The 14,632-nt window shown below is 35.4% G+C and overlaps 1 protein-coding gene across 2 annotated transcripts in view; it reads right to left on the bottom strand.

The window, feature by feature from the left end:
* pard3ab (par-3 family cell polarity regulator alpha, b) overlaps positions 1 to 14,632 on the bottom strand; it is a gene marked incomplete at its 3' end in the record, with an annotated part of 183,199 nt that overhangs the window by 98,536 nt on the left and 70,031 nt on the right. For both annotated transcript variants that reach the window (NM_001423693.1, NM_205735.2), the window contains 5 exon segments: positions 1,047 to 1,235; positions 5,956 to 5,991; positions 7,616 to 7,744; positions 8,657 to 8,796; positions 12,147 to 12,523. In NM_001423693.1, coding sequence (NP_001410622.1) covers positions 1,047 to 1,235; positions 5,956 to 5,991; positions 7,616 to 7,744; positions 8,657 to 8,796; positions 12,147 to 12,523 — 871 coding nt within the window.

The raw sequence follows: 14,632 nt of genomic DNA, 5'->3' as shown, positions 1-14,632 counted from the left end.
GGCTTTATCACAGTGTATTATGGCTGTGTAATAGCCATTTATACGGCTATATGAAGAGAGAATTATAAGTAGGACAGGATGTCATTCCTACCAGTAAATGTGCGTTTCATGTTAAATACGAAAGTGAAACCATGCTAAATCATTACCGAGTGCTGTTTATGCGTTAGGAAAATTGACTGAAATGACCATCTGATAACTTTTCTATATTTTAGTCTTATAAGATTTTGTATTAGGCCTATTGTTTTGTTCCTTTCTGACACCTCAAAAGGAAGATCAACATTGATCTGCTTCATAATCAGACTGCATTCTCAGTTAATCTATTATTTCTTTCTATAATTTAAGCATAATGCATAATTCTTGCCAACATTTCTTTAAAATAGATTAAATCCAGATTGATTTTTACAAAACTTGACAACTGAAATTAGACCATGTATGAGAAAGTCTTACCTCTCTGATTTATATTTGGTGACGATGTCTTTGGGTGTCAAAATTAAAGTGCACCTTTTCGCTTATAATGTCTTATTGCTTATCATCATGAATTAAAATAACGTCATATGACAGCTGAGCAAAATCTGTGGGGCTCTGAATAATAAACTCTGAAACTCTGACCGATGTGAGGAGAGTTTACTCGCATGTGACTTGTTTTATTTATTTTGGTCCATTTAGAAACTTTTGCTTGTGAAAGCGAACCGCACCAGGAGCAAAAATAAAAAAAATTAATGCCTGTTTCGGAACAAACCAATCAATCTACAGGTGTGAAAGCAGCCTTAAAATAAACTACACTAAAGGGTAGTATATTTATTATAGAATTTTCCTCATGTGCGTGTATGTTTGTATGTATATATAATGTGACTGGTGTAATGATGCTGAAAATTCAACTTTAAAATCACATATTAAATACTGACACTGAAAAACTTTATTCTTAAAATTTCACAATAAAACATTTTCAATATTTTTATTTTAAATGCAGCCAACATAAAAAAAACACATAAAAAATTAGCAAAAAACCTAGGTGGTAGTATATATTACTGATGCATTTTTTCTACCTTGCAAGCTGCTCCTCCATTGATAATAGACTTGACGAAGATGCCCAGGTCAGCGTGGCTTTCCTTTGACCTGTTACCCTTGACACTGACTCCTAATCCTGCTGAGCCAGAATCATTCAGAGGCACTTCTAATGTCAGAAACTCCCGCGTACCATCCGGAGTCAAGACCAATTCCTCCTCTTCTACCTTCTACAAAGAGTCAGAGAGATACATAATAATTATTAATTGCCGTATAGATTAAACGAAAAAAAAAAAAAAAAACAGTAACTGATCAATTAGGTCAAAATGTATGAACAAGGCACACCTGGAGAGAAAAAACAAATATTTTCAGGTTAAAATACAAAAAATTATTGGTACCACTTAAGACCACTTAAGAGTATATTTAGATTTTTAATTTGCAAAGTATGCATGCAGTATATGTGAATGTCATGCCGAAATTTGAAATTTTTTTTAAAATTCACACCTGGAGAGAGAGGTTCATTAAAAAATACTTTCATTTTAAGATAATAACATTTTTTGGTAACACTTAAGATCACATAAGAATATTGATTTTATTTTAATTGTAAAGTATGCAAACAACACATGTGAATTTTTATACTGTGCATACATACAGCCTATTTTTGTGCTGTCCACAAGGACACGTATGAAATGGGTGAACAAGGCACACCTGGAGAGACAGGATCATTAAAAAAGGCAAATACTTTCATTTTAAAATACTAAAAGGGTTTGGTACCACTTAAGATTATATTTTGACCTTTAATTTGTATAGTTTCCATACAGTATATGTGAATTTCATACTGTACATAAATCAAGTACAGCCTATTTTTTTTTGCTGTCCACAAGGACATGAAGGAAATAGGTGAACAAGGCACACCTGGAGAGACAGGTTGATTAACAAAAAGCCAAATACTTTCATTTTAAGATACTGAAATGGTTTGGTAACACTTAAGAATATATTTTTGCTTTTTTATTTATAAACTAAAGTATGCATACAGTGCATCTGAATTTCATACTGTGCATACATACAGCCTATTATTTTGGTGTCCACAAGCACACGTAGGAAATGGGTGAACAAGGCCCACCCGGAGAGACAGGTTCATTAACAAAAAGCCAAATACTTTCATTTTAAAACACTAAAATGGTTTGGTACCACTAAAGACCACATTTTTGTTTGTAAACTAAAGTACGCATACAGTACATGTAAAATTCATACTGTACAGACATACAGCCTATTTTTTCGGGAAAATGCACATCGGAAAATAAGTAATTCGGTGTGCATAATACCTAATAAAAGTATGGGTAAACACTAAAAATACTAGTTCTCAGAAAGGCTCGCTGAAAAAATACACCCATTTAAAATCCTCTCTTTGTGCTCCACAGTTGAAATAAAACCTGTAGTTTGGATCAACATGAGAGAGAATGAAATGGATTGTGATTTATGAGTAAATTACCCCTTTAAAACATGATATGCTCACATGCTTCTGTCTTGCAGTGTGCTACAGACTTTAAATACCCCTGACACCCTCAGTTTTACATTCAAGTCACTCTCCTGTACGTGAAAACGTCCCTGACATGCACAGCTGCCACTTTCACCTGCTTCTGAAGCGAATTCAGCCAATGCAAATGAGGCAGAAGGCTAGCCTTCATGAGGAATGACGCCCGCCAAACCTCTGCCCTCTAATTCAGACATATAGATAATAAATCCATTACGCCTGATGCTCTTCTGACCTCTGCAGACTCCCTTGTGTTAGCGCTGTCAGTGCGTGAGTGTTTGTGTGGGAGAGATGTGACACTTTTAACAACCATCTACTGAATGACTGCTCTATAAAGTCTGTCTTTATTGAGCTTTAATCACCTTCACTTTAATGTAACAACCTCTGACACACACACACACACACACACACACACACACACACACACACACACACACACACACACACACACACGTTCTGAAGGAAATGGATGGCTTTCATTTAGTTCTCTCCAGCTTTCTGGACAGCAACTGCTAAAACAGATCTTATCTGCTTTAAGAGCTTAATGCACAGACAGAGGAAGAAGAGACAGAAAACGAAAAACAGACAAAAAGAAGAGAGAAACTAAATGGGATTTCACACTGACAGTGTTTCTGAATGGCAACAGCTGCGTCTTCTGCAAAATCTGATTTGAATTTAAGGTGCACAAATACTTTAAATAAATCACAGACAAAAGCTCATGAAAAAATTTATAATAACGAATCAGAAGTACTAAGGAGATCACTCCAACCTACTTATGAAACAAAGAAATAGACATTTAGGGCTCTATTTTGACGGTCCATGCGCAGAGCGCAAAACGGAAGGCGCAAAAGCTTTCAGGGCGTGTCAGAGCACGTTTTTGCTAATTTAAGGACGGGAAAACCTGCTTTGCACCATGGCGCATGGTCTAAAAGGGTTGAGTTTATTTTCTTAATGAGTTATAGGTGTGTTTTGAGAATAAACCAATTAGAGTCTTATCTCCCATTGCCTTTAAGAGTCAGCTGTGTCGCGCCATAAGCGCATTTGCTATTTACAGGACGCAAAGTAAGTCTAAGTGGAAAAAATGAGCATTTTACTAGCAAACAGTTAACAGTTGACAGTTTTTTAACAGAAAACTGTTAAACAGAGCATCTACTGCGTGAGAATGAGAGATAATGGATCTACTTTCACATTCGCTTTTGGATAGGGAAACCTTTACGCACAGACATCAATTAGTCTATAAATAAATACTTTTGTTTGTTAAGCGCAAATATCTGTTTCAAAACTATTTCTAAATTCAGTTCTAATTTCCAGCAAACGAATAAATGAACAATAATAATGAAGTGTGCTCAAGAACCTGAGTGATATCCTAAAACACATGCTGTGCCCCTTATGGTCTAAAACCTGACAGGTGGGCAAGTCTAAGCTTTTTTTTAATAAAACAAATATAAATATGGATATAATAAATACTACTGCTAATAATAATAACATTATACAAAAGCAAATTGTTATGAATGAACTGAAAAAGCCTCCCGAGATGAAGAAGACATAAAAGCAGTGATTTTTCATATTTATGTAGGCTAGAAAATAATATGTTTTGTAATATTTTAATCCTTTATATTTATATCCTATATCTATTCTTATTATATATTATATATTTCCTTAATGTTTAAATTTTTTCATATGTAAAGATGTTTGCCTATTGCTCTCTTGTGCGTATTAAGCAGTGCGTAAGCGAGTTTAGACCGCGTTAGTTTACGTCTAATGAAAAATCTATTATAGTTTCTCAAAATAGCGACGCGCTAGCGGTCCGCCTCAGAATGCCTCCCTTTTTAGACCAGAACGCCTATGGGCGCACAAATGAGCGCTAATGCATTTGTTATTTAAACAGCTTAGCGCAACTTCTCAAAATGACTTTTGCGCCAAGCTGAAACTACCAAAAGACTACTGCACGGCGCCTTGCGCAACATTGCGCCAGGTGTATGATAGGGCCCTTTGACTCAGAGAGAGAAGGTATAGATAGGGAGGCACATAAGTGATGCATTGGGTAAATAAAGACAGGCTGTTCATTTGTGTACAGATAAAGTTGACAGCTTTTAATGCACAATCCCTGTTTTATATCGTTTAGGACGTCCATCTGAGCTAAAAGCATAAATCTATAGTTTATATGCTGCCGTTTTCAGAGCAAAACATAAATATGTGGCACTTTATTCAATGTGAATCAATCCTTTCCTCTAAAAATGCCAGCATTTACACTTACTTGCTGGGAATGGACCAAAATAAATGTGCTTATGCTTACAGTCTCAAAAACTCAAGCAAATTTATATTTGTGGTGGATGAGGAGATTTCCCCCTCATTGTTTAAAGCACTTTGAGTGCCCAGAAAAGCGCTATATAAATGTAAGGAATTATTATTATTATTATATTTAAGAAAGTTCATATACTGTATAAGAGAATATATTAGTACTGCATCTTTAAATGTGCCAAAGAATGACAATCTGGATATGCCTAGGCATAGCTATATAATAAGAGTTCAGTAATGAAAATATACAAATGGCATGCTGTCCCAGGAGAGAACCTTAAGCTCAAGGAGATAATAATAATTAATAATAATAATAATTCCTTACATTTATATAGAGCTTTTCTAAGCACTCAAAGTGCTTTACACATAGAGGGGAATCTCTTCATCCACCAGCAGTGTGCAGCATCCACCTGGATGACGTGACAGCAGCCATTTTGCGCCAGACCGCACACCACACACCAGTTGATTAATGGAGAAGAGATGATGAAGTGATGAAGCCAATGATGATATGGGGATGGTTAGGAGGCCAGGATGGACAGAGGCCAGTGGGCAAATTTGGCTAGGATGCCGGGGTGAAACCCCTACTCTTTTACGAAGGACATCCTGGGTTTTTAACGACCACAGAGAGTCAGGACCTCGGTTTAACGTCTCATCCGTAAGAAGCGCTCACTGAGCAGTATAGAGTCCCCGTGACTATACTGGGGCATTAGAACCCACACAGACCGCAGATTGGGCGTCCCCTGCTGGCCTCACAAACACTAATTGAGCCCAGGGGTCCCGCCTGGTCACTTAGCATGAAAAGTGGGGTCTGAGATCAAGGAGGTCTCAAGAGCGCCCCCTCTGAAGGAGAAAAAGGGGGAAATAGGGTGGATTGAGGGAAATAAAGTGAAATGGGCTATTTATTGTAAGCTTGGATTAATCTGATTGGTTTATCGATAATTGCGGATGAGAGACCATCTAAAATCAATCATATCACATACTCCTCTCGAAATTAGTTTATAAAACACTCAATATACTGTATTAATGGATTTTATGGCACTTTTAACAGTTCTTATGTCAGGAAAAAGCCTCTTTCGTACAGATTCAGAAACGTGTGAAGATGTGTGTGCAGCTCTTACCCATTCTCTTGTGTTCTGTATTGCTGGTTCTGCGTTCTAAAGAGAGTGAGGAAGAAGAGGACTGTTGTGATGATGCAACTTAAAACCCAAGATTTAAAAAAAATAATTAAATAAAATAAATAACTAAAAATCATGCATATAAAGCAACCAAAGCTGGATCTTAAAATCACCCAAAAAGAGGTTATGATGCAGAGTGAATTAGGGCTGGGCGATATTGCAAAAAAAGTATCATGATATTATGTTTCATATCATTTGCTATTGATAATTATTAAATATTTTTTTTTTAATATACATTTAGGTATATTTGTTATTTAACCACTTTATTTTAATCTACCAACATTACTAAGGCAAATAGTTTTAATAGTCAAAAACAAAAATATTTAAACTAAATATCTGATCTCTATAAAATAAAATAAAAATGAGTGTTAAATAGAATCTAAAACTTGATAAATAAAATGTTAAAGTGTGTGCAATGGTCAAGTGTGAATAATAATGATACAACAAACCTGAAACTCTGTAAACAAAACAAATTATGATAATCAAATCTGAGCTTTCAATAAAGGAACTAACTGTCATTATTCAAATACATACTGCAACAATAAAGTTGAAGTGAAGTTGTATGGCTGTATTACCCACTCTGCTAAAAACTCTTTCAGATAGGGAAAAGGAACCAAAAAGCCACTCTGGCGATCCTTACTAACCTTTTTTTATTTACAATCCTCCCCACTGCTGCTAGCCACAGCAGTTATTTTCGCATGTGTTGTTATTCTGACCTGAAGTGACAAGCACGAGTACATGCTTTACTTCACCATTTTCTATGGCGTCTATGTCGCGTGCCTCTATTGGAAATGACAAAGTTACACCCTAAGTTTATTGGCATTGCTATCAAGGTGCGTGCTCAGCTGCCACATTTTAGTAAAAGTATAGCCACTTCAAAACTTTTTCAAAACACAAGCAAAACTTCATACCAAACTTTTTATTATCAGTATAGACAATGGTGTTCGGTCAATAATAACCGATATTGATTTTAATTGCCCAGCCCTAGAGTGAATTCAGTAAAAAATATGACAATGTAAAATGGCCCAATCTACCGGAATTTATCCAATTAAACAGTTTTACAAATTAATAACCAATAAAATGTACAAATTAAAAGCTGATCACAAAATGTATAAAAAAAATTTAAAACTAAAGTGGTTAAAAGGTCAACTCAAATCCAGCATGGCAAAATAAAAGTCCTCTTTACAGTTTTTTTTTTATTGAAATGCAAAAATAATCTGTGTAAAAATGGTAAAACTTCCTTATTTTTTTATTTAATTAATTATTTTTTATTATTTACAAATTAAATTTATCTATTATTATTTTGCCTTTCTTTGTATTGTTTGTATATTGTACCCTTTATTGTTATTTTTTCTGTCAATGTGACTGAATGTTTAAAAAAACAATAAAGTCATAAAAAAATTGAATACTCCAGTAACCATGACTTAAGTGTGCTGCAAGTAGAAAAAAAAAAAAAAAAGGAATAAGTCTAGAGAACCTGAACTAAATGTCAGAGACTGAGTGATAGCGTTGAAGAGTTTCATGAAGACATTAGCAAGAGGATTTCACAACTCGACACTCTTTATGACTGTCACTCAAACGCAAACACACAGATGATCCTCACCATCTCTCTGGGAATAAAGGTCTCTTCCTGTCTCAGCACCACCAGAGTGACAGTCCCACCCATGGGCGTCGCCCTTAGCAGAGAGACCACCTCCTCCTGGCCCTGCCCATTCAGATCCACCCCATTTACCTGCAGCAACCACAAAATTCATTAAATAAACAATACTCATGGAGATTCTCAAATTAACTAGAATTTATCCTAAAGTACAACAATTATTCATTCAAAGATCTTGAATTCTAAATAATTGTGATTTACATGTGTTTATTAAACCTTTCACAATCTCAGCTATAAAATCATATCTGCATTTGGCTTCGAGAGATCAGTCACCATGTACAGTAACACCTCTTTTCAACCAGTACAATATGTTATATGTAACTAGGAAAACAGTTTATCGATAGGATTTAATACGGTTGCCTATGGTGTCAATCAAATGCTACAAACAAACACTGTTACATCAATAGATCACAACAAACAACCATCAAATATGTATTTGTTATTTAATATCTTCAAGAAATTATTAAAAATGCTGATTCTTTATGAGTGAGTTACTATTGAGATTTTAAATAATATTAATTCAAATTATATAAAAGGTAACACTTTAGTTAAAATACCAATTCTAACTTTTACCTAGTCTAGTGGCTCGTTACATGCTTATTATTAAGATATTGGCTGTTTATTAGTACTTATAGAGCACATATTTTGCATGCCTAATAATACCAAAACCCAACTACAATACCCAATAAGAAGCAGCAAGTTGGGAGTTTGAGGCAAAAAGTCATAGTTAATGGTTAATAGTAAGAGCTGCACCTTAAAATCAAGTCTGACCAAAAATACTTCCAGTAAATTACTAAAGTTGCTTATTCAAAGTGCTTGGAGAATCATGATCTTCATATTAGACCAAATAATCGTGATTCTCAATTTATGCAAAATCTTGCAGATCTATTTTATATGTTAATATATTCTCTGTGTTGTGTTTATTCATTCATAAAAGCACATTTAGCACTATTATTATAGCTACATGTTTTTTTTTTCCGTTATCACCTCTAGCAATCTATCTCCAGCTTTCAGTCTGCCGTCTTGTATGGCAGCTCCTCTTGGCAGAATGTTCTTGACATAAATAGGTGCAGACCCTCCAAGAGGAACGTCTCGGGATGTGATGCTAAACCCGAGACCTTCAGGTCCTGTCAAACACAGAGAACACACTGTTAAGAGGCATATAAAAACAAAGCCACATGCACCTACTCATTTCAACCTGAGAAACTTTTATTTTTATCTATTTTAGTCATTTCAATTTGTGAATGTGCCTAGTGATTTTTATTGTTCCCTGTTTTGTGGTGTTAAATTTGCAACAACAAATGTAACAATTAGTTTAACCCTTGTGTACTGTTGAAATGTACTGCCCTTTCGTTATATCAGGGGCGGTTTCTGCCCCATTGACTTCCATTATAATGACATTTTTTGATTGCAAAGCCATGGCACCATGTAATCATGCAATCATGATTGTTGGTGGTTTTCCTTGTTGGAAGGGGGTCAAATGTATAGTGTTTACTGTTGATCATCAGTTGGCAGCATTAACCCTTTAGATAAGCCTGTGCAAAAACGATAGAGTTCTATGGAGTAAAACAGCAGATTATAGTGTGTGTGCATAAATACACTGGCTATGTTTACTGTGTTCTGAGAGTTGCTTTTCTCAGACATATCAAGAAAAGTGAGCAAATGTCTCAATGCTGTTCACAACAGACGTGGTATGTGCGAATAAATTGCTCTATTTATGGATACATAGATGCATGAACATTCTGAGTTTACTTAGTTCTTTTGTGCGTCAAATTTGCTTCATTGGCGCCTCAAATTCAATTCACAATAAACCTGGATTCATGTCATGGGCAGAGCTTCAGACTAAGTTGAGCCCAGTTGAATGAGCTGCTGTCCGGTGTTGGCAAGAGGATTTCCTCTCAGGACACCAACAACAGGCACTACGTCATAATCACTCCCCTACAAGAGAAAGCTCATGATTGGTTAACGCAGCATGAATGTCCGCTAAAGTTAACATTTTTTAACTCGTGCCACGCCATTCGTGCCGCCTAATTCGCTTGAATTGCCCAGCAGGATGTCTATTCGTGTCTTTGCATTGGCTTAACAAGTAAATCACTCACGCTTGATGCTTCATCCGCATCAGACGTGGAACATGCGAATAAATCATGATATTCGCACGTAAATAGACACGTGAACATTTTGAGTTCACTCACTTCTTTCACGCATCAAATTCAATTCAGTCATGTGCCAAATTCACTTCACAATAGATGCAGATTCGCGTCATGGGCAGGGGTTCTGTCTGCTTGGTGACTCTAGCTTCATTGCTAATTGGCTAACATGGACTTTATTAAAATAGTATCTGTGCTTTATGTGCTTTAGGAAGGCTGAAAAACAACGTATATTCGTTCAGTGCCGTGTCTGACTGCACTAGATCCTTTCAGAGGTGCACCCAGCTCTGAGTTCATCAACTCCTCCAGAAAATATACCTGGAAGATGGAGGCTTTCAGCGGTGCTTTAGACAGAGCCGAGCCCAGTTTGATAAACTGTTATCAGGTGAGGGCAAGAGGATTTCTCCTCAGGACAACAACAGCAGGCTCTACACCATAATCACTCCCCTACAAGAACAAGCTCCTGATTGGTTAACACGGCACGAATGTCAGCTAAAGATTTTTCACCATCAAATGCGCAGAACATTTAACTCGCGCCACTCCATTCGTGAGAAACACATCATTCACGCTGCAGGATGCCTATATATAACATGTAAATCACTCACGCTTCATCCTCATCTGGTGTGAACGCAGTATTACACTCTCACACACACACACTATACTCCATATGAAAGCCAAAGAATAAGCTTTTTATTGCACTGCAACTGTTGATCAACAGTAAAAATTGCTAATTTTACCTCTTCGCAACAGGGAAAACCACAAACACAGAGGAAATGTCATTACAACAGAAGTCAATGGGGCAAAAACAGCCCCTAACATAACAAAAGGGTTGTAAATTTGCTGACAAAGCATTTTTGAGTTTGATTAGTTACACAAAATAGGTGTTAAAGTAAGGTTTGTCACTAAAAATCATAATATTTGCAGAAACAGAGAAAGCTGTGGCCAAATTAAGACTCAAAATCACCCCAGAGTGGATGAAAACATCCCCAACAGCACACAAGGGACCTTGTATGATTAAAGTCCTATATACACTTTTTAAATAATGTACCAAATCTTAAATCAGTGAAACAATCAACTCGCTACATTTCATCCCACACATTTTCAGATCTCTCCCTGCCTGCATGTGAATGAAAACAGAAGCTCGAGGGTTTGAGAAAATATCAGACTACAGCCTGTTGATGGACACGACAAGACTGGAACAGAAGCCATCTGGACTAATAGGGGGTCTTAAAGTCCAAGTAAGATCGTGACCTACAGACCTACCAGACTGGACCTTAAACCTTTAAAAATATGACACTGTGTAAAAAAGGCTGAGATAACAACATCGATGAGTGAGACAGAAAGAGAAAGTGGACCCATAGGTAGAGTTCAGTAACATTACACGAAAAGAACAGTGTGTGTGTGTGTGTGTGTGTGTGTGTGTGTCTCAACAAAACACTGAAAGAATCAGACAGCCATATGGAAAGGCATCACAGTGACACGCGGTGCTGCCTAGCAACACTCCCAGCACCGCTGTTCTGTAACCTCGGCGCCACCTCGCGCTCCCGCTGCGCCACCTGTCCATACACAGGTGCCAAGACCTGTGCCAACTGCTGTCAATCATTTCACATCCCACACCATTACAGCAAGGAGAGAGACTCACACACACACACACACAGGAAGGAGCTGTTGGCAGAAAACAGATCTACATTCTCCCAGTTGAGTCAGTACAGCAGACTCCGCATGATGGGAAATATGCTCAGGAGCAGACAGCTGGATTCATTAGCACAGCCTTAATCATAAACAGGACATTAACCATATTCCATTACAATCACTGTGAAAACAACATACATAATGAAGTATCAAGTTTAGAAACTTGCAGTATGATATTAACACTTACAATATTAAAACTGCAATATTATTTATGATACATATAATTGAAAAAAAAATTTACATTGACTATGTTTACATGGACATCGGTAAACAAATTTTTTGCAATAATCTAAATAAGACAATAATATGATTAAGGTGTTTACATGAGCTGCTTTTGAATGGTTCTTTCATGATCCTGTTTTACATGTTTTAGCCAAGCAGTAACCTTGTGAAGCCAATACGGAAGAAACTGAAACTGCAATTCATCAACTCGCCTTTGGGGGGCTGGCTACAGGAAATACAAATGTTCACTGACTGCATGCTAAATTGGCCAATTTTACAACTGATAAAAACATGTTTACAGCCTGGTACAAAAGATGGTTTTAGTGCATATAGCTCATATTACCCTTTAAGACAACTGTGAGGGGGGTGAAAATCATATTGATTTTCTGAAAGCATCATGAAATTTTTACTGATACCTTTCTTAAGCTGGATTCCGAGTCTCCGCCCAACCTTCTTAGTAAAGCCTGTTGTGGGGGCGGGGCTTAGGCCTCTTTGGGGTGATGAAGTATGGCCTGTCGGAGGTTTGCCCGATGAGCCAACAAGATGATGGACGGGAGAGCCAGTATCCAGATGGTTATTGGGTGGCTGTGGTCTGTGTTGAGCCAATCGGTGAGCAGCGCTGTCCAGATCATTGGTGAGGGAGTCTGGGCTGAAACGTCCCGAGAGGTCCATGTTCGCTCTGGGGTTGTGCTCATTATGGGATATCTGCTCATACTGGGACCTCATGGAGGTTGGCACCACATGGAACAGGATGACGGGAGAACGCATTGCTTGACGAAACATGTTCTGAGCTCTGAAAACATACCAAAAAAGAAAACGAAACACAAAATGGACGTTTATGCATTAGTATTTTTTTCCTGAATTAGTTTGGTGTTTGTGCATTTGTGTGTAAAACTAAACAGAAAATAAAAGAGGCTTGCTTAATGCTAGAAAAAAGGAGAGACATATGAAATAGATGGATGAAGGGATTAATAGATGGATATTTGGACAAAAGAACGGATAAACAGATGGACGTATGAACAAGTAAATTACACTAACTACATTAAACCCTAAACTAAACCCAAAACCAAACACAAAACTAAACTAAACGAAACAAACACAAAACTAAACTATACTAAACCCTGGACACAAAACAAAACCAAACACAAAACTAAACTAAACAAAACAAACACAAAACTAAACAACACTAACCCCTACACTAAACACAAAACAAAACCAAACACTAAAACTAAACTAAACAGACACAAAACTTAACTACACTAAACCCTAAACTAAACACAAAACAAAAGCAAAGACAACACTAAACTAAACTAAACATAAAACAAAACACTCAACTAAACACAAAACACTAAATTAAACTAAACATAACACAAAACAAAACACTTAAAGCCAAACATAACACAAAACAAATCTAAACACAAAACAAAAAACACTACAACACAACACTAAAAACAAAACTAAACCAAAAGCTAAACACAAAACAATTAACTAAAAACTAAACACAAAACACTAAACTAAACACTAAACTAAACCAAACACAAAAAACACTAAACTAAACAACTAAGCAAAACCAAACAAAACTAAACTAAACACAAAACTAAACTAAAAACAAAACAAAAAACACTAAACTAAACACTAAACTAAACCAAACACAAAAAACACTAAACTAAACAACTAAGCAAAACCAAACTAAACTAAACACAAAACTAAACTAAAAACAAAACAAAAAACACTAAACTAAACACTAAACTAAATCAAACACAAAAAAACAAAACTAAGCAACTAAGCAAAACCAAACTAAACTAAACACAAAACTAAACTAAAAACAAAACAAAAAACACTAAACTAAACACTAAACTAAATCAAACACAAAAAACACAAAACTAAGCAACTAAGCAAAACCAAACTAAACTAAACTAAACACAAAACTAAACTAAAAACAAAACAAAAAACACTAAACTAAACACTAAACCAAACACAAAAAAACACTTAACTAAACAACTAAGCAAAACCAAACAAAACTAAACTAAACACAAAACTAAACTAAAAACAAAACAAAAAACACTACAACAAAACACTAAAAACAAAAATAAACTCAAAACTAAACTCAAAACACTAAACTAAAAACTAAACACAAAACAATAAACTAAACACTAAACTAAACCAAACACAAAACTAAACTAAACACAAAACAAAACAAAACACTAAACTAAAAACTAATCACAAAACACTAAACTAAAAGCTAAACACAAAACACTAAACTAAAAACTAAACACAAAACACTAAACTAAAAACTACACACAAAACACTAAACTAAAAACTAAACACAAAACACTAAACTAAAAACTATTGACAAAACACTAAACTAAACACCAATCTAAACCAAACACAAAACTAAACTAAATAAAAAACAAAACACTAAACTAAAAACTAAACACAAAACACTCAACTAAACACCAAACAAAACTAAACACAAAACAAAACAGTAAACTAAACAACTAAGCAAAAGCAAACAAAACGAAATAAACAAAACAAAACACAAAACTTAACTAAAAAAACAAAACACTAAATCAAAACCAAACACAACTAAACTAAATATAAAACAAAACACTCAACTAAACACATAATACTAAATTAAACAAAACTAAACACAAAACAAAACTAAACACAAAACACTAAACTACACAAAACTAAACTAAAAACAAAACTAAACCAAACACAAAACAAAGCTAAATTAAACAAACATAACAACAAAACACTAAACTAAAAACAGAAGTAAACTAATCTAAACAAAACATTAAACACATAACAAAACACTAAACAAAACTAAACTGAACACAAAACACTAAACACCAAAACACTAAACTAAACACCAAAACAAAACACTAAACTAAAAACAGAA

This window comes from Danio rerio, chromosome 2 (assembly GCF_049306965.1).
Source record: "Danio rerio strain Tuebingen ecotype United States chromosome 2, GRCz12tu, whole genome shotgun sequence".
NCBI classification, from domain to species: domain Eukaryota; kingdom Metazoa; phylum Chordata; class Actinopteri; order Cypriniformes; family Danionidae; genus Danio; species Danio rerio.
Note: the sequence above shows the minus strand (reverse complement) of the source record. Positions and strands in the feature narration are given on the sequence as shown.